Source organism: Atractosteus spatula, chromosome 13 (assembly GCF_055471065.1).
Source record: "Atractosteus spatula isolate fAtrSpa1 chromosome 13, fAtrSpa1.hap1, whole genome shotgun sequence".
In the NCBI taxonomy this organism is placed as follows: Eukaryota; Metazoa; Chordata; class Actinopteri; order Semionotiformes; family Lepisosteidae; genus Atractosteus; species Atractosteus spatula.
Genome location: NC_142718.1, coordinates 116,700 through 134,251, shown reverse-complemented (window position 1 = coordinate 134,251; position 17,552 = coordinate 116,700). Strand labels below are relative to the sequence as shown.

General features: G+C 53.4%; 2 protein-coding genes and 1 non-coding gene across 4 annotated transcripts; 2 read left to right on the top strand and 1 right to left on the bottom strand.

The window, feature by feature from the left end:
• Window positions 1–2,293: 2,293 nt before the first annotated feature.
• On the top strand, window positions 2,294–5,421 carry LOC148821447 (uncharacterized). The gene is made up of 3 exons (XM_088930844.1): window positions 2,294–2,363; window positions 3,539–4,972; window positions 5,139–5,421. The coding sequence occupies exons 1-3, from the start codon at window positions 2,333–2,335 to the stop codon at window positions 5,399–5,401; spliced, it is 1,728 nt and encodes a 575-aa protein (XP_088786970.1). The 5' UTR covers window positions 2,294–2,332; the 3' UTR covers window positions 5,402–5,421.
• A 607-nt stretch (window positions 5,422–6,028) lies between these two features.
• On the bottom strand, window positions 6,029–6,101 carry trnar-ccu (transfer RNA arginine (anticodon CCU)). Its single transcript has one exon. It is a non-coding gene; the product is annotated as a tRNA-Arg (tRNA).
• Window positions 6,102–6,352: 251 nt separating this feature from the next.
• ift56 (intraflagellar transport 56) lies at window positions 6,353–16,203 on the top strand. 2 transcript variants are annotated; one of them, XM_088930841.1, is made up of 18 exons: window positions 6,353–6,532; window positions 7,251–7,385; window positions 8,595–8,687; window positions 8,781–8,895; window positions 9,142–9,191; window positions 9,302–9,447; window positions 10,000–10,171; window positions 11,866–11,940; window positions 12,662–12,764; window positions 12,868–12,923; window positions 13,041–13,094; window positions 13,181–13,244; window positions 14,272–14,360; window positions 14,531–14,614; window positions 14,888–14,957; window positions 15,352–15,458; window positions 15,540–15,673; window positions 15,906–16,203. In XM_088930841.1, the coding sequence occupies exons 1-18, from the start codon at window positions 6,530–6,532 to the stop codon at window positions 16,015–16,017; spliced, it is 1,662 nt and encodes a 553-aa protein (XP_088786967.1). In that variant the 5' UTR covers window positions 6,353–6,529; the 3' UTR covers window positions 16,018–16,203. The 2 variants fall into 2 exon arrangements, with proteins under 2 accessions (XP_088786967.1, XP_088786966.1); XM_088930840.1 differs by having other exon boundaries at window positions 6,355–6,532; window positions 12,868–13,094.
• Window positions 16,204–17,552: the final 1,349 nt, after the last annotated feature.

Sequence of the window (17,552 nt, the reverse complement as noted above, 5' to 3'; positions counted from 1 at the left end):
TCACAAGGATCTACCACTAGAGGTCTCTAATCAGCCTCTAATTTTCCTGCCATCCTGGATGTCGAAGCAATTGATCAGGTTTTTACTGAAGGGAAACTTTCACACATAGGCTTGGTACATGAGGCCAGGAAAGCACAGGGGTGGCTGGGATACTGATTGCTGTGTGTGTGCTGGACCGGTCAGTCCTGGGGTATTGATTGCTGTGTGTGTGCTGGACCGGTCAGTCCTAGGGTACTGATTGCTGTGTGTGTGCTGGACCGGTCAGTCCTGGGGTATTGATTGCTGTGTGTGTGCTGGACCGGTCAGTCCTGGGGTATTGATTGCTGTGTGTGTGCTGGACCGGTCAGTCCTGGGGTATTGATTGCTGTGTGTGTGCTGGACCGGTCAGTCCTGGGGTACTGATTGCTGTGTGTGTGCTGGACCGGTCAGTCCTGGGGTATTGATTGCTGTGTGTGTGCTGGACCGGTCAGTCCTGGGGTATTGATTGCTGTGTGTGTGCTGGACCGGTCAGTCGTGGGGTACTGATTGTTGTGTGTGTGCTGGACCGGTCAGTCCTGGGGTACTGATTGCTGTGTGTGTGCTGGACCGGTCAGTCCTGGGGTACTGATTGCTGTGTGTGTGCTGGACCGGTCAGTCCTGGGGTATTGATTGCTGTGTGTGTGCTGGACCGGTCAGTCCTGGGGTACTGATTGCTGTGTGTGTGCTGGACCGGTCAGTCCTGGGGTATTGATTGCTGTGTGTGTGCTGGACCGGTCAGTCGTGGGGTATTGATTGCTGTGTGTGTGCTGGACCGGTCAGTCCTGGGGTACTGATTGCTGTGTGTGTGCTGGACCGGTCAGTCCTGGGGTATTCCTCGTTGGGGGAAGACTGGGCTCGAGCCCCTGGACAATCAGATCGATAAGGAAGCCTGTGAATGAGCTCCACTGACCAGCCTCATCATTGCCATGGTGCTCATGCCGGATACCAGTACAGATCACGAACGGTGATGAGCCTGCGTACAGGGAGGAGCACGGTGCCAGGACAACAACCTCTCTCTGAACACCAGTAAGACCAAGGAGCTGACCAGAGAGCAGATCACGCTCCCACTGACACCAGCGGGTCTGCAGTGGAGAGGGTCCAGGTGTTAACATCACAGAAGGCCTAACCTGGTCCCACCACACCAGCCACGTCACCCAGACAGCACGGCAGCGCCTATTCTCTCTCCGCAGGCTAAAGACGTTCGGTGTGCCGTCACATATCCAGGCCAGCGTCTACAGGTCCACTGCTGGGAGCATCCTGACTGGCTGCATCACTGCCTGGTCTGGGAGCTGCTCCGCCCGGGATCGCAGAACGCTGCAGAGGGCGGTGAGGTCAGCGCAGCTCATCCCCGGCGGCGTGCTCCCGGACACCTGCACCGTGAGAACCCTCAGGAAGGCCAGGTCTGTCCTCCAGGACCCCAGTCACCCCAACCACAATCTGTTCTCTCTACTACCGCCTGGAAAACGCTACTGCAGCATACAGACAAACACCAACAGATTTCAAAACAGCTTTTTCCCTCAGGCAATAAGACCACTGAACAGCCACCCACAGCCACCAGCAGTTACCCAAAGACCGCTGAGAAACAGTCAGGCCACTTGAGAGTGGTAAGGTGCGCCCGCGTTTTTCTTTCTTTCCCTGACACCTGCGATCCCCACCAGGTGTTATTCATCGTGTAAATCTTGTCAATTGTATCATTTATTGTATTCTACTCTGTAACCTTAATTCTATCAGCTCCTGTCCCATCTCTCCTTGCGAGCTTGTGGAAAAAGCATTTCATTGCCAACAACCACTGCTGTATTGTTGTGCATTTGATAAATAAACCTTGATTGATTGATTGATTAACAGTCACATTAAAGCAAATCCTGCAACAGAACACAGGAAACACATCCCACAGCTCCACAGACCAGCCTAGGGGTTTTAAGCCACTTACTAGTTATCCACCATCACCCCCACCAACACCATCATCATCATCATCATCATCATCATTGCTGCCTCTCTGTACTGCACCGTCAGTCAAACTCCTGCTCAGGACAGGAGTAGGGCTTTCCCCCAGTCCTGTCCTGAAGACGTCAGGTGTGCTTGTCCCTGTCCTCTGTCTGTCTCCTATCTCCATCACCCTCCTAGCAAGGTCACAGCCTCTGTGTGCTGCGTCAGACAGCGGTTCCTCAGACCCAGAGCAGAGAAACCTGTTCCCTGCGGGCTGGAGGGAGGGACTCTGGAGCAGCTGTCTGTGTCTCTCCCACACAGGCAGGAAGACTGAGCTCTGTACTGACTGCGTGACCTGTGATAGCGCAGGAGACACTGAGACTGAGAGATGGACAAGTCCACAACAGTCCTGCACCTCGGTGAGTCTCTCTGCTGTGTGACTGTCTCTCTCTACACTGGACTCTGGTGAGTCTCTCTGCTGTGTGACTGTCTCTCTCTACACTGGACCCTGGTGAGTCTCTCTGCTGTGTGACTGTCTCTCTCTACACTGGACTCTGGTGAGTCTCTCTGCTGTGTGACTGTCTCTCTCTACACTGGACTCTGGTGAGTCTCTCTACTGTGTGACTGTCTCTCTCTACACTGGACTCTGGTGAGTCTCTCTACTGTGTGACTGCCTCTCTCTGAACTGGACCCTGGTGAGTCTCTCTGCTGTGTGACTGTCTCTCTCTACACTGGACTCTGGTGAGTCTCTCTGCTGTGTGACTGTCTCTCTCTATACTGGACTCTGGTGAGTCTCTCTGCTGTGTGACTGTCTCTCTCTACACTGGACTCTGGTGAGTCTCTCTGCTGTGTGACTGTCTCTCTCTACACTGGACTCTGGTGAGTCTCTCTGCTGTGTGACTGTCTCTCTCTACACTGGACTCTGGTGAGTCTCTCTGGTGTGTGACTGTCTCTCTCTACACTGGACCCTGGTGAGTCTCTCTGCTGTGTGACTGTCTCTCTCTACACTGGACCGGAGTGTATTTTCAAGTTTATTGTCCCAGTGAAGAGGAAGTCCAGGTGCGGGTCTGAGGAATGAGTGATCTCAGGGGACAGGAATGGGATCTGACAGGCATGGCGCAGGTTTCACTTTGAGAACCAGTTCAGTCAGCCTTCAGGGTGTAATCCCACATCGGACAGGGCAGCTACTCTTCCTCGCGGATCAAGAGCATTCCCGGAAATTGCTCTGTGTGCTCCCTGCCCAGGTCACCCTTGGCGAATCAGTCCAAGTTGAGGGGCCAGACGGAGCACGATCCGAACTGCAGTCCCAGGGCACGTCAGTTAAATCAGGAGAGAGCTGGAGGCATGAGATGAAGGACAGGGGTTGAGGGCGACGCCAGTCGGGTGATGGTGGTCAGGGGTCAGGGGTTGTGGGTCGGGGGTGAAGCCAGTCGTCAGGTCCTGTGTGACCTCACCTGCATTCCACCAGCTGGGGTCCAGTGTACCTGGGGGGTGTCTGACCTCTTCCCTGAACAGGTCGCCCTGATATCACCCTGCCAGCTGGGGCGTCTGTCTGGACTCCTGGGGAATAAGCTGTGCTCTTTCTCCCGGACAGGTGCGGGAGTCCAGGGTGCAGGGACAGAGGAGGGACGGGCTGTTTCCCATGAAGCCCAGCGGCTCTCGGAGCTGAGGATCGTGCTGCTGGGGGAGAGAGTAGCTGGGAAGAGCTCAGCAGGAAACACCATCCTGGGCAGGAAGGAGTTTGTGAGCTGTAGAGGAACGGAGCAGAGCGTGAGGAGACAGGGGGAGGTGGCAGGGCGGCAGGTCACTGTGGTCGACACCCCAGGCTGGTTTACTCTGAAGGAAACTCCAGCTCAGATTACACAGGAGATCGTGCGCAGTGTGTCTCTGTGCCCCCCAGGACCCCATGCCATCCTCCTGGTGAATCCTGTCCGCGTGGATTATGAGAGACACAGGACATCAGCGAAGGAGCATCTGGAGCTCCTGGGTGAGACAGCGTGGAGACACACGCTGCTGCTGTTCACCTGGGGGGACAGGCTGGGAGACACAGCCCTGGAGCAGCATATCCAGACCGGAGGGCAGGACCTGCGGTGGCTCCTGCAGAAATGTGGGAACAGGTATCATGTTCTCAACAACCAGAACACGCAGGACAGCACTCAGGTCACTGAGCTACTGGAGAAGATCGAGCAGCTGAGATGGGAGGAAGAGGAGAGCACAGCAGATGAAGTAGACCTGAAATGTAAGGAGGAGAGGGAAAGAGGAGAGGAGAGACAGAATCATGACGAAAGACCGAGAGAGAGGGAGGAGGAGTGGAAGGACAAGAGGAGAGAAGAGAAACTGAAGATGAAAGAGAAGCAGGAGGAGAAGGAAGAGGCGTTGGGGGAGGAAGAGGAGAAGCTGGAAACTATACAGCTGAGGGAAGAGGAGCGGAAGGACAAGAGGAGAGAAGAGAAACAGGAGATTAAAGAGGCAGAGCTGAAGGCAGAGGAAGGAGCGTTGAGAGAGGAAGGGGCGGAGCTGGAGGAGGAAGAGGCGGGGCTGGAGGAGGAAGGGGTGGGGCTGAAGGCAGAAGAAGGGGTGTTGAGAGAGGAAGGGGTGGAGCTGGAGGAGGAAGGGGTGGGGCTGAAGGCAGAAGAAGGGGTGTTGAGAGAGGAAGGGGTGGAGCTGGAGGAGGAAGAGGCGGTGCTGGAGGAGGAAGGGGTGGGGCTGAAGGCAGAAGAAGGGGTGTTGAAAGAGGGAGGGGCGGAGCTGGAGGAGGAAGAGGCGGGGCTGGAGGAGGAAGGGGTGGGGCTGAAGGCAGAGGAAGGGGTGTTGAGAGAGGAAGGGGTGGAGCTGGAGGAGGAAGAGGCGGTGCTGGTGGAGAAAGGGGTGGGGCTAAAGGCAGAGGAAGGGGCATTGAGAGAGGAGGAAGAGGCAGAGCTGGAGGAGGAAGAAGTGAAGCTGGAGACCAAACAGTGGAGGGAAGAGGTGCTGGCTGAAGAGAGAGATGGACATAACCACTCAACTGACCAGTGGGACCCCCTGTACAGTGAGTACAGTGTTATTGAATGTCACTGAGCTGCTGCCTCTTCTCCAGGCTCTATACTCACAGTACAGAGCTGAGCTGTGGGTGTGGGTGTGGAGTCTCCACTGTCCCTGGTGGGTGTGGGGAGTGGGGAGTGTGGAGCCTCACGGTGCTGCTGTGCTGTTTCCAGGGAGCCGGGAGCCGGGCGTGCGCGGAGCTGTGGAGCGGGTGGAGAGATGCCGGGAGCAGCGCTGGGTGATGCCAGCAGCGGTGGCGCTGGGTGCAGGAATCGGGGCAGCCATCGCTGGGATCTCAGGAGCACCGGGCGGCCTGTGGCCAGCGGTGCTGGGGAGCCTGTTTGGAGCAGCAGCCGGAGCCCTGCTGGGGGCGCTAGCGGGCCTTGGCCGCGCGGTGAGGAGAGAGCGGCAGCCGGAGCCCTGCTGGGGGCGCTAGTGGGACAGGGCGGCGCAGGAGTTGTGCTCAGGGACTCCTGCTGCTCCTTGTGCTCGTCTCCTCACTTTTTCAGAATTTTAATTTTTGTAAGCACATATCAAGTACAATCATAAATCTAGGGCTGTGACAGACCTGCCAAGCTGTCTGGCTTGTGGTGGAGCTGCCCTGCTCTCTGCCCAGGGTGCTGTAATAAAGAGCTTGTCCTGAGAACCTGGTGTGGGGTGTGATGCTTCACTCGGACAGCGGAACCACACAGGGCTGCTGCCGGCGCAGAGGCAGATCTTGGAGAACTCGGCCTCGGACCGGGCGCCGGGCTTGCCCACGGCAAGGCTTCCAGACCGGCGCCGCAGCCCACGCGGCCGGCACCCCGACACCGAAACCCTGCTGCATCTTCCTCTTCCTCTGCAGCCACTCACACAAACCACCTTCTGACAGTAGAGCACGCTGGGAAATTGCACTGGACATGGCAGACAAGGCGAAAACGAACAAACCTGTTTGGGAAATAGGGTGCAGTTAGTAAAAAAAAGTTATTATGAACCACAAAATTACTATTACAGGTATTTTCTAATTAGATGTTTCATTAAAAAAATAATGTAGTATTTTTTTTTTTAAGTGAAAAGGAAGTCCCACCCCAGATGGGACTCGAACCCACAATCCCTGGCTTAGGAGGCCAATGCCTTATCCATTAGGCCACTGGGGCTGAGTCACTGAGATATTTGCCAGGTGTCCTTATAACATGATGCATCCTGTTGACGTTATTGCTAATTAATTGTGTTCGTGCTTTTAGACACGAAAAACTATTTAAATACATTACTTACAGCAACCCCCATAACGACACGGAATTATCAGGCATTTGACAGTAAAATTCAGGCCGAAAGCGGACCGCAGGTCGGAACCATTCCGCCGCCCTTTGTTTCCCGCCGAGACCTGTTCCTGTTCCGGGAGCAGAGCGAGGCGTTGCTAGGAGACGAGCCTGGCGACAATGGCTGTCAACACTAGCAGCCCGTTGTGATTCTGGGCGGTGCGAGTCGTCGGTCGGTCCCGGTTTCTGTCGTTCTTCCTCGCCCTCCTGGGTTTTCCTGGTTCTGGGATAATCCCGGTTGCTCCCCTCGAAGCCGAGCCGCCGCCATGGTGAGTGAGTTTGGATAGAAACACGTCATTAAACCAGGCCAGTGAAGTTCTGGCGACTGGGGTAAAGCTGGTGAATGTGTTTTACAACACGAGTAGTTGTTGCGGTTCGGGTGCACACTAGCAGCACAGCGCCGAGCCAGCTCCAGGGAGGCCTGCAGAGCTGGACCGGACCCGAACCGCCCCGGCCGGGCAGTGCTTGTCAGCTCTGTTTCTGCGTTGAACGGATCTGTAGAGACCCTGTAGTGACCTGCTGCTCCACTGCTCAGACTACTATCATGTGCTTGTCTCTCCAGGGGGCGCTTTCTGAGGCTAGCAGAGCACTGCATTCCCTGTGTTTAATTGTGCACAGGTTTATACTGTAACACTCTCGGGTTCACGTGGGTATGGGCCCTGCCCGCTGCCGCCTCAGGTCGGCCCCCCACCGATGGGGACTCGAACCCGGGCCTCCGACATCACTCAACAGGGACCCAGCCACTTGAGCCAAAGGGAAATCTCCCCTCAGCCCGACGGCTGCGGTCTCTGCTATTCACAGGGAAGGGCGGAGACGGCTTGAACAACCTGCAATGGTGGCCGTATGCGTTGCAACACAGTACACTACCTGCGGCTGATTGTATTTAGTGACATTGTGCGTCTGCTCTGTGTGACTGTACACAGTGACTTCCTTTGTCTGCGCTGTGTCAATGTACACAGTGACCTCCTCTGTCTGCTCTGTGTTCAGATCCTGTCCAGAGTGAAGCCAGCGGTCGGGGGGGAGGTGCTGGCCAGTGACAAGAAGAAAAAGGAGAAAAAGCTGCCAAAACTGGAGGAGTTCCTGGAGCCCAGAGATTATCTGGGGGCCATGACCTTACTGGAGGTAAACCCCATTGACAGACTGCATTGGACTGACACACCACACCTTACTGACACACAGTGTGGTATTGACGCTGTACTGACACACAGTGTGGTATTGATGCTGTACTGACCCTGTACTGACACACAGTGTGGTATTGATGCTGTACTGACCCTGTACTGACACACAGTGCTGTACTGACCCTCTACTGACACACAGTGTGGTATTGATGCTGTACTGACCCTGTACTGACACACAGTGCTGTACTGACCCTCTACTGACACACAGTGTGGTATTGATGCTGTACTGACCCTGTACTGACACACAGTGCTGTACTGACCCTCTACTGACACACAGTGTGGTATTGATGCTGTACTGACCCTCTACTGACACACAGTGTGGTATTGATGCTGTACTGACCCTGTACTGACACACAGTGCTGTACTGACCCTCTACTGACACACAGTGTGGTATTGATGCTGTACTGACCCTGTACTGACCCTGTACTGACACACAGTGTGGTATTGATGCTGTACTGACGCTGTACTGACCCTGTACTGACACACAGTGTGGTACTGACCCTGTACTGACGCTGTACTGACCCTGTACTGACACACAGTGCTGTACTGACCCTGTACTGACACACAGTGCTGTACTGACCCTGTACTGACTTACAGTGCTGTACTGACCCTGTACTGACACACAGTGTGGTACTGACACACAGTGTGGTACTGACCCTGTACTGACGCTGTACTGACCCTGTACTGACACACAGTGCTGTACTGACCCTGTACTGACACACAGTGTGGTACTGACCCTGTACTGACGCTGTACTGACACACAGTGCTTTATTGGCCCTGTACTGACACACAGTGTGGTATTGATGCTGTACTGACACACAGTGCTGTACTGACACACAGTGTGGTATTGACCCTGTACTGACACACAGTGCTGTACTGACCCTGTACTGACACACAGTGTGGTATTGACTCTGTACTGACACACAGTGTGGTATTGACGCTGTACTGACACACAGTGCTGACTGACCCTGTACTGACGCTGTACTGACACACAGTGCTGTACTGACCCTGTACTGACACACAGTGTGGTATTGACTCTGTACTGACACACAGTGTGGTATTGACGCTGTACTGACACACAGTGCTGACTGACCCTGTACTGACGCTGTACTGACACACAGTGCTGTACTGACCCTGTTCTGACTCTCTGCAGTTCCAGCGCAGTGTGGGCCAGCAGGAGGAGGACAGCGACCTGTGGGTGGGCTACTGCGCCTTTCACCTTGGAGACTACCGGAGAGCCATGGAGGTGAGCCGGGCTGGCAGGAGTCTGTGGTCTTCTGGTGTGTGTCAGTGTTTTCTGTGGCTTCAGTGCTCACTGACAGTGTGTGTGTGTCCACAGGAGTACCGCTCCCTGACGCAGCGGGATGGCTGCTCCCCAGATGTCTGGGTGAACCTGGCCTGTACCTACTTCTTCCTGGGCATGTACACAGAGGCCGAGGAGGCTGCTCTAAAGGGTGAGAGCACGTGCTCCTGTTACACAACTCCTCTCCCTCTGAGACTCACAGCAATAAGTTCCTGCCCGTCTCTGCCTCTGGCTCAAAGCAGTGTTAGTGTACAGTCCTGCAACTACCTCGTGTCTCTGTGTCCCCACTGTCTGCTTCTTCCACCTCTTCTGCAGGCTGTCTTGTTCAGCCTCAGTGCTGTGGAGGTGTTCGTTCATGCCCAGTTCGGACTTCAAACTCTTTCTTTTTCTCTCACAGCTCCTAAGAGCCAGCTGCAGAACCGCCTGCTGTTTCACCTGGCTCATAAGGTCAGAAACCACAGACCCGTCACTGCCCCTCTCTTTCTCCCCGTCTCCCCCTTCTCTCCCCCCCTCTCGTCTTTCACCCTTTCTCACCCCGCTGTGCTCTCTCTCTCCAGTTCAACGACGAGAAGAAGCTGATGGGTTTCCACCAGAACCTGCAGGATGTGACAGAGGACCAGCTCAGCCTGGCCTCTATCCACTACATGAGGTCCCATTACCAGGAGGCCATCGACATCTACAAGCGCATCCTGCTGGAGAACAGGTACCACACGCCGAGGCCGAGCCTGTAGTTCATCAGTCAGGCCAATACAGCTCCTCCAACTTGCATTTAATACACTGAGACACCCTGAGACATCCTGAGACACTGAGACACCCTCCCCCTGAGAGTGACACACCGAGACACTGACACACTGAGACACCCTCCCCCTGAGTGACACACCGAGACACTGAGACACCCTCCCCCTGAGAGTGACACAGAGACACTGAGAGTGATACACCGAGTCGGTGATATACGTGGAAATTACTGTAGACCAAGACCCATTGATATGAACGCACTGCAACACTTTTGATGAGCACTGAGACCCTGACACTAATGCTGAGACACACTGGGGTTCTGCAACAGGGGGGTGTATAGCTATATAATCCTGTGTTTTTACTATTTTGTCACAGCATGTGTATAATATTTTCTTATTTTATGTGTGTTATATTGCAGTATATATATTGTGTAATTAAAAGATTAGTTAATTACACCATGTACCCACCAACTGAATATCGTATTTTGTTACTGCCCTTTGTGTGCTGTGTATATTTTCAGGGAGTTCCTGGCGCTCAATGTCTATGTGGCCCTGTGCTACTATAAGCTAGACTATTATGACGTATCTCAGGAGGTGCTGGCTGTCTACCTGCAGAGCTTCCCTGACAGCACTATCGCCCTCAACCTGAAGGCCTGTAACCACTTCAGACTGTACAATGGCAAAGCTGCTGAGGTACAGCACTGCTGCACACTGACACACTGACTCAGAGTGTAGCCACTTCACACTGTACAGCAACACTGCTGAGGTACAGCACTACTGCACACTGTAGCCACTTCACACTGTACAGCAACACTGCTGCACACTGACACACTGACTCACAGTGTAGCCACTTCACACTGTACAGCAACACTGCTGAGGTACAGCACTACTGCACACTGTAGCCACTTCACACTGTACAGCAACACTGCTGCACACTGACACACAGACTCACAGTGTAGCCACTTCACACTGTACAGCAACACTGCTGAGGTACAGCACTACTGCACACTGTAGCCACTTCACACTGTACAGCAACACTGCTGCACACTGACACACAGACTCACAGTGTAGCCACTTCACACTGTACAGCAACACTGCTGAGGTACAGCACTACTGCACACTGTAGCCACTTCACACTGTACAGCAACACTGCTGCACACTGACACACTGACTCACAGTGTAGCCACTTCACACTGTACAGCAACACTGCTGAGGTACAGCACTACTGCACACTGTAGCCACTTCACACTGTACAGCAACACTGCTGAGGTACAGCACTACTGCACACTGTAGCCACTTCACACTGTACAGCAACACTGCTGAGGTACAGCACTACTGCACACTGTAGCCACTTCACACTGTACACCAACACTGCTGCACACTGACACACAGACTCACAGTGTAGCCACTTCACACTGTACAGCAACACTGCTGAGGTACAGCACTACTGCACACTGTAGCCACTTCACACTGTACAGCAACACTGCTGCACACTGACACACAGACTCACAGTGTAGCCACTTCACACTGTACAGCAACACTGCTGAGGTACAGCACTACTGCACACTGTAGCCATTTCACACTGTACAGCAACACTGCTGCACACTGACACACTGACTCACACTGTAGCCACTTCACACTGTACAGCAACACTGCTGAGGTACAGCACTACTGCACACTGTAGCCACTTCACACTGTACAGCAACACTGCTGCACACTGACACACAGACTCACAGTGTAGCCACTTCACACTGTACAGCAACACTGCTGAGGTACAGCACTACTGCACACTGTAGCCACTTCACACTGTACAGCAACACTGCTGCACACTGACACACAGACTCACAGTGTAGCCACTTCACACTGTACAGCAACACTGCTGAGGTACAGCACTACTGCACACTGTAGCCACTTCACACTGTACAGCAACACTGCTGCACACTGACACACTGACTCACAGTGTAGCCACTTCACACTGTACAGCAACACTGCTGAGGTACAGCACTACTGCACACTGTAGCCACTTCACACTGTACAGCAACACTGCTGCACACTGACACACAGACTCACAGTGTAGCCACTTCACACTGTACAGCAACACTGCTGAGGTACAGCACTACTGCACACTGTAGCCACTTCACACTGTACAGCAACACTGCTGCACACTGACACACTGACTCACAGTGTAGCCACTTCACACTGTACAGCAACACTGCTGAGGTACAGCACTACTGCACACTGTAGCCACTTCACACTGTACACCAACACTGCTGCACACTGACACACAGACTCACAGTGTAGCCACTTCACGTTGTAGCCTAGGCTGCTGTGGTTTCTGGTCACTGACGCTGCCTCTCCTGCTCTGACTGTTTCTCTCTGTCTCTCAGGCAGAGCTGAAGAACCTGATTGATATCTCCTCCAGCTCCTTCGAGTTTGCCAAGGAGCTCATCAGACACAACCTGGTGAGGCTGGACCTCTTTTCACTGGACTGGGGGTCTATACTGGTCTGGGCTGTTTTGGAGTAGATTGACTAAACTGGACTGGGTCTGACTCACGCAGTATTATATTGATGGTACGGACTGGGCTGCTCTGAGTATGCTGCTCCCTGCAGGCTGTCATTAAGTGCCACAGTGGACGGCAGGCAGGGTACCTGCAGGAGTGAGGCTCTGCCAACCGGCCACCTCCTCAGCATTCACCAGGCTGGCCTGCTGGTGCTCCCGAGCTCTGGGCGCCTCTTACCGTGGAAAATGTGTTGGACAGCCAGCTCTTGTGGACTTAACTTTTTAAAATGTAAGATTTTTGGATCATTAGCCCTGTGCAAATGTGTCCTGTACAGTATAGTAATAATCATCTTGGAGAGGAATGGCTGCTGAGTCCCTGGTGAGAGAAATCATGCCAGTAATGGACGTGATGATCAGTGTTACAGAATGCTGTGGTTCCATGTCCATCGGAGAGCTGCTTCTCAGTGGAGTAAAGATCTGTCCCTGTGGAGTTCATCTGCTCGTTGCCAGAACTGAGGAATGAACATCAGAGAACGGTTCAGTTGTTAAAAATAGTCCAGTTACTCTCTGTGGTTTTTGCTCGAGATGGTGATCTGTCTGCATACGAGACAGGGAGATTCTGCAGCCCAGCTGCCAGGCAGTAGGTGGCGCTGTTCTGCTTTAACCTCTCTCTCTGCGGTAGGTGGTGTTTCGGGGAGGGGAGGGGGCTCTGCAGGTGTTGCCCCCCCTGATTGACGTCATTCCTGAGGCTCGACTCAACCTGGTCATTTACTACCTCCGCCAGGGTGAGGCGCTGTGTATCTGTCTCCCTGCCTGTAATTTATTATTGAGAGTCAGTGCCAGTGCACAGAGGTTAGAGGTGTATTAACGCACTGTCCTTTGTCTCAGATGATGTCCAGGAGGCCTTCAACCTGATTAAAGATCTTGAACCGACCACCCCTCAGGTACAGTCTTCTGATGTTCCCTCTGCAGGAACTGTTCACCTCTCCATCTCCCTTTATTCCTCTAACTCTTCGTTAGCGTGCAGGAGGAGTGTGTGTATTAACCCTTCTCTCTCTCAGGAGTATATACTGAAGGGGGTTGTGAATGCAGCGCTGGGACAGGAGATGGGGTCGGTGAGTAACAGAACAAATAAGCTGATATCCAGATACACAGACAAAAGCACAGTCAGTTTCTATCAACAACTTTCTCTCTCTGTTAGCGGGACCATCTGAAGATTGCACAACAGTTCTTCCAGTTGGTAGGAGGGTCAGCTAGTGAGTGTGGTGAGTCCAACACCTTCTCTCTCTCAGTGCAGTGTCAGTGTACAGTAGTGTGCAGGAGGAGTGTGTGTATTAACCCCTCTCTCTCTCAGTGCAGTGTCAGTGTACAGTAGTGTGCAGGAGGAGTGTGTGTATTAACCCCTCTCTCTCTCTCAGTGTAATGTCAGTGTACAGTAGTGTGCAGGAGGAGTGTGTGTATTAACCCCTCTCTCTCTCAGTGCAGTGTCAGTGTACAGTAGTGTGCAGGAGGAGTGTGTGTATTAACCCCTCTCTCTCAGTGCAGTGTCAGTGTACAGTAGTGTGCAGGAGGAGTGTGTGTATTAACCCCTCTCTCTCTCAGTGCAGTGTCAGTGTACAGTAGTGTGCAGGAGGAGTGTGTGTATTAACCCCTCTCTCTCTCTCAGTGTAATGTCAGTGTACAGTAGTGTGCAGGAGGAGTGTGTGTATTAACCCCTCTCTCTCTCAGTGCAGTGTCAGTGTACAGTAGTGTGCAGGAGGAGTGTGTATATTAACCCCTCTCTCTCTCAGTGCAGGGTCAGTGTACAGTAGTGTGCAGGAGGAGTGTGTGTATTAACCCCTCTCTCTCTCAGTGCAGTGTCAGTGTACAGTAATGTGCAGGAGGAGTGTGTGTATTAACCCCTCTCTCTCTCAGTGCAGTGTCAGTGTACAGTAGTGTGCAGGAGGAGTGTGTGTATTAACCACTCTCTCTCTCAGTGCAGTGTCAGTGTACAGTAGTGTGCAGGAGGAGTGTGTATATTAACCCCTCTCTCTCTCAGTGCAGTGTCAGTGTGCAGGAGGAGTGTGTGTATTAACCCCTCTCTTTCTCAGTGCAGTGTCAGTGTACAGTAGTGTGCAGGAGGAGTGTGTGTATTAACCTCTCTCTCGGTGCAGTGTCAGTGTACAGTAGTGTGCAGGAGGAGTGTGTGTATTAACCACTCTCTCTCAGTGCAGTGTCAGTGTACAGTAGTGTGCAATATCACAGTGGTGTGCAGTAATGTACAGTAGTGTTTCTCTTTGATGTTTCCTGCAGACACTATTCCAGGGAGACAGTGTATGGCCTCATGTTTCTTTCTGCTCAGACAGTTTGAAGATGTTCTCATCTACCTTAACTCTGTCAAGGTTGGTACCAGTAACAGTAACAATGGGGTACGGCTCAGGGAGAGTGGGGTACGGCTCAGGGAGAGTGGGGTACAGCTCAGCGGCTGTTCCCCAGTGGGAAACGATGTGCAGTACAGTACGTGCGGCAGCAGGTGAGTCTACTCTCACTGTGCCTGTTCTTCTCTGCCCAGAGCTATTTCTACAATGATGACACCTTCAACTTCAACTACGCCCAGGCCAAGGCTGCTGTGGGCAACTACAGGGAGGCGGAGGAGGTGAGGCGCCCCGACAGTACCCCAGTCTCCAGCGCGTGGGCAGGGGCGACGCCAGGGCTGGGCAGTCAGGAGTGTGCTGTGTGTTCAGGTGGTCCTGGGTACCCAGGAGTGTTCTGTTCTGGCTGTGTGTTCAGGTGGTCCTGGGCACCCAGGAGTGTTCTGTTCTGGCTGCGTGTTCAGGTGGTCCTGGGCACCCAGGAGTGTTCTGTTCTGGCTGCGTGTTCAGGTGGTCCTGGGCACTCAGGAGTGTGCTGTTCTGTGCTGTGTGTTCAGGTGTTCCTGCTGATCCAGAATGAGAAGATCAAGCGTGACTACACCTACCTGAGCTGGCTGGCACGCTGCTGTGAGTCACACACTGTGGTGATGAACACTGACCTGTGCACCCTGACCTGAACACTGTACTGTACACACAGCACTGCACACACTGAACTGAGCACAATCTTCCTGGAAACTCACTGTCTCAGTGTCTGCTGCGCACACTGAACACTGTACTCCCTGCACACTCACTGCTGCGCACACTGAACAATGTACTCCCTGCACACTCACTGCTGTGCACACTGAACACTGTACTCCCTGCACACTCACTGCTGCACACACTGAACACTGTACTTCCTGCACACTCACTGCTGCGCATAATGAACACTGTACTCCCTTCACACACTGCTGTGCACACTGAAAACTGTACTTCCTGCACACTCTCTGTCTCAGAGTGTCTCACTGTGGCTGTATTTGTTCAGACATCATGAACCAGAAGGCTCGGCTGGCCTGGGAGCTGTATCTGAAGATGGAGACCTCATCCGAGTCCTTCAGCCTGCTGCAGCTCATTGCAAACGACTGCTACAAGGTGCCTCCTCTGCCTCTTGACTCCTGTGTGTCTCCCTGTCGGCCTCTCCCTCTCCTCATGCTTTCTGTTCCTCTCTCTCAGATGGGTCAGTTCTACTACTCGGCGAAGGCGTTCGATGTCCTGGAGAGGCTGGATCCCAGCCCCGAGTACTGGGAGGGGAAGAGAGGTGCCTGTGTGGGCATCTTCCAGCTCATCCTGGCAGGCAGGGAGCCCAGGTGTGTCTGTCTGAGCATCCGTCTGTGTGTGACTCTGATCTCTGTGATTCTGACCTGTGTGTGCGACTCTGAGCTGTGTGTGTGACTCTGATCTCTGTATGTGTGACTTTGACCTGTGTGTGTGTGACTCTGATGTCTGTGTGTGTGACTCTGATGTCTGTGTGTGTGACTCTGAGCTGTGTGTGTGTGTGTGTGTGTGTGTGTGTGACTCTGACCTGTGTGTGTGTTTTAGGGAGACCCTGAGGGAAGTGCTGCCCTTGCTGAGGAACACGGGGAACCCCCAGGTGGAGTACATCATCAGGGCCCTAAGAAAATGGGCGAAAGACAACAGAGTCTCACTGTGACTCCCTACTACAGGGGCACAGCAACACACAGCCAGTGTCAGTCCTGATTGTATATACCTGCTCTCATGTTATACAGTAGATAGTGCTCTTTTGTTTTATACAAAACTCTTTTGATTCATAGTTATCTCATATATTTTACACTTCTGTACATATGATCTGTAATTAAAGAACAGTTTTGAATGAAAATTGTGTTGTTACTGTACTGTTCCAATGGGAACGGGTTTCATCATCAACGTCACTCCTGTAGAGCAGCTGAACAGACACTCAGTCTGTAACAACACGTCTGCACCTCTGTGTCCTGTGTCAGGGTGACAGTGGGGTTACAGACAGAGACTGGACACTGGAGCTGGAGAGAGGATAGAGTCACCCAGAGCCCCACACTGACACCCTTCATCATCATCATCACTCCTGAACAGACCCTCAGTCTGTAACAACACGTCTGCACCTCTGTGTCCTGTGTCAGGGTGACAGTGGGGTTACAGACAGAGACTGGACACTGGAGCTGGAGAGAGGATAGAGTCACCCAGAGCCCCACACTGACACCCTTCATCATCATCATCACTCCTGAACAGACACTCAGTCTGTAACAACATGTCTGCACCTCTGTGTCCTGTGTCAGGGTGACAGTGGGGTTACAGACAGAGACTGGACACTGGAGCTGGAGAGAGGATAGAGTCACCCAGAGCCCCTCACTGACACCCTTCATCATCATCATTACCACTCTCCTTATTCATAGTGAAATAACTCAATGCAGGGTTGTGGTGTTCTGGAGTGTGCCCTGGTATTCTGTACAGAGGCAGAATACACTGAGAGGGACTGGGCAGATGCACAGCAGATACTCCAGAGACACAGTCTGCCCCTGGAGTGTGAAGAGGATGAGACACTGGAGCAGCTGGTGACACCCCTCCCAACTCCTAAACACAGAGTGTGGACACGCAGACTCCACACAGAGGGTGCTGAATTCTGTGTCAATCCCAGGAACCAATCATCACATTTTCCTCTTAATGTAGCAGTTTTTTGCCTTTGGTTTCCCTTTTCCCCAGTGTGCTTTTGGATTTGAGCCGGGTCTTTCTCTTTCGCGTTGGGAAACTCCAGGCGTGCAGTACGTGAGGCTCAGCCGCCGCCTGCCCGTGGCGTCTCTGCCGACTCCGAGGGCGGTGTAAACAATGGACTTCCGTTCGGGGTGTAATTACTGTCATGTCAAAAAAATGTTATCCGTCAGCATTTCATGTGCGGGCAGAAAACTGTGCTGCTTGAGCGCCCATTTTGGCTCACAGACTCGTGTTTCCATTTACACTCAGAGCCTCGCGTTGAGCCCCAATGGCCTCAGATTCAGCCCTGCGGGGCCACGCCTCCCGCTGCTCCTCTATTGTCGACATCGCGGCTGCGGAGGCGGGGTTACACCGGCTTTCCGAGGTTTGATTGGACGGAGCCTCAGAAGAAGGGCTGCGACCCGGCCGCGGCCACGCCTCCCTCCGGCGCCGCGGCCCCGCGCAGGCGCAGTGAGCTCCCTCCTGAGAGCGGTGTGTATTTAC

Coding starts and splice junctions, on each gene's coding strand:
- ift56 (XM_088930840.1), top strand. Junction 9,192..9,301: donor TGTTTCACCTGGCTCATAAG/GTCAGAAACCAC, acceptor CTCTCTCTCCAG/TTCAACGACGAGAAGAAGCT. Junction 12,765..12,867: donor CATTTACTACCTCCGCCAGG/GTGAGGCGCTGT, acceptor CCTTTGTCTCAG/ATGATGTCCAGGAGGCCTTC.
- LOC148821447 (XM_088930844.1), top strand. CDS start 2,333: ATGGACAAGTCCACAACAGTCCTGCACCTCG. Junction 2,364..3,538: donor CACAACAGTCCTGCACCTCG/GTGAGTCTCTCT, acceptor TCTCCCGGACAG/GTGCGGGAGTCCAGGGTGCA. Junction 4,973..5,138: donor CCAGTGGGACCCCCTGTACA/GTGAGTACAGTG, acceptor TGCTGTTTCCAG/GGAGCCGGGAGCCGGGCGTG.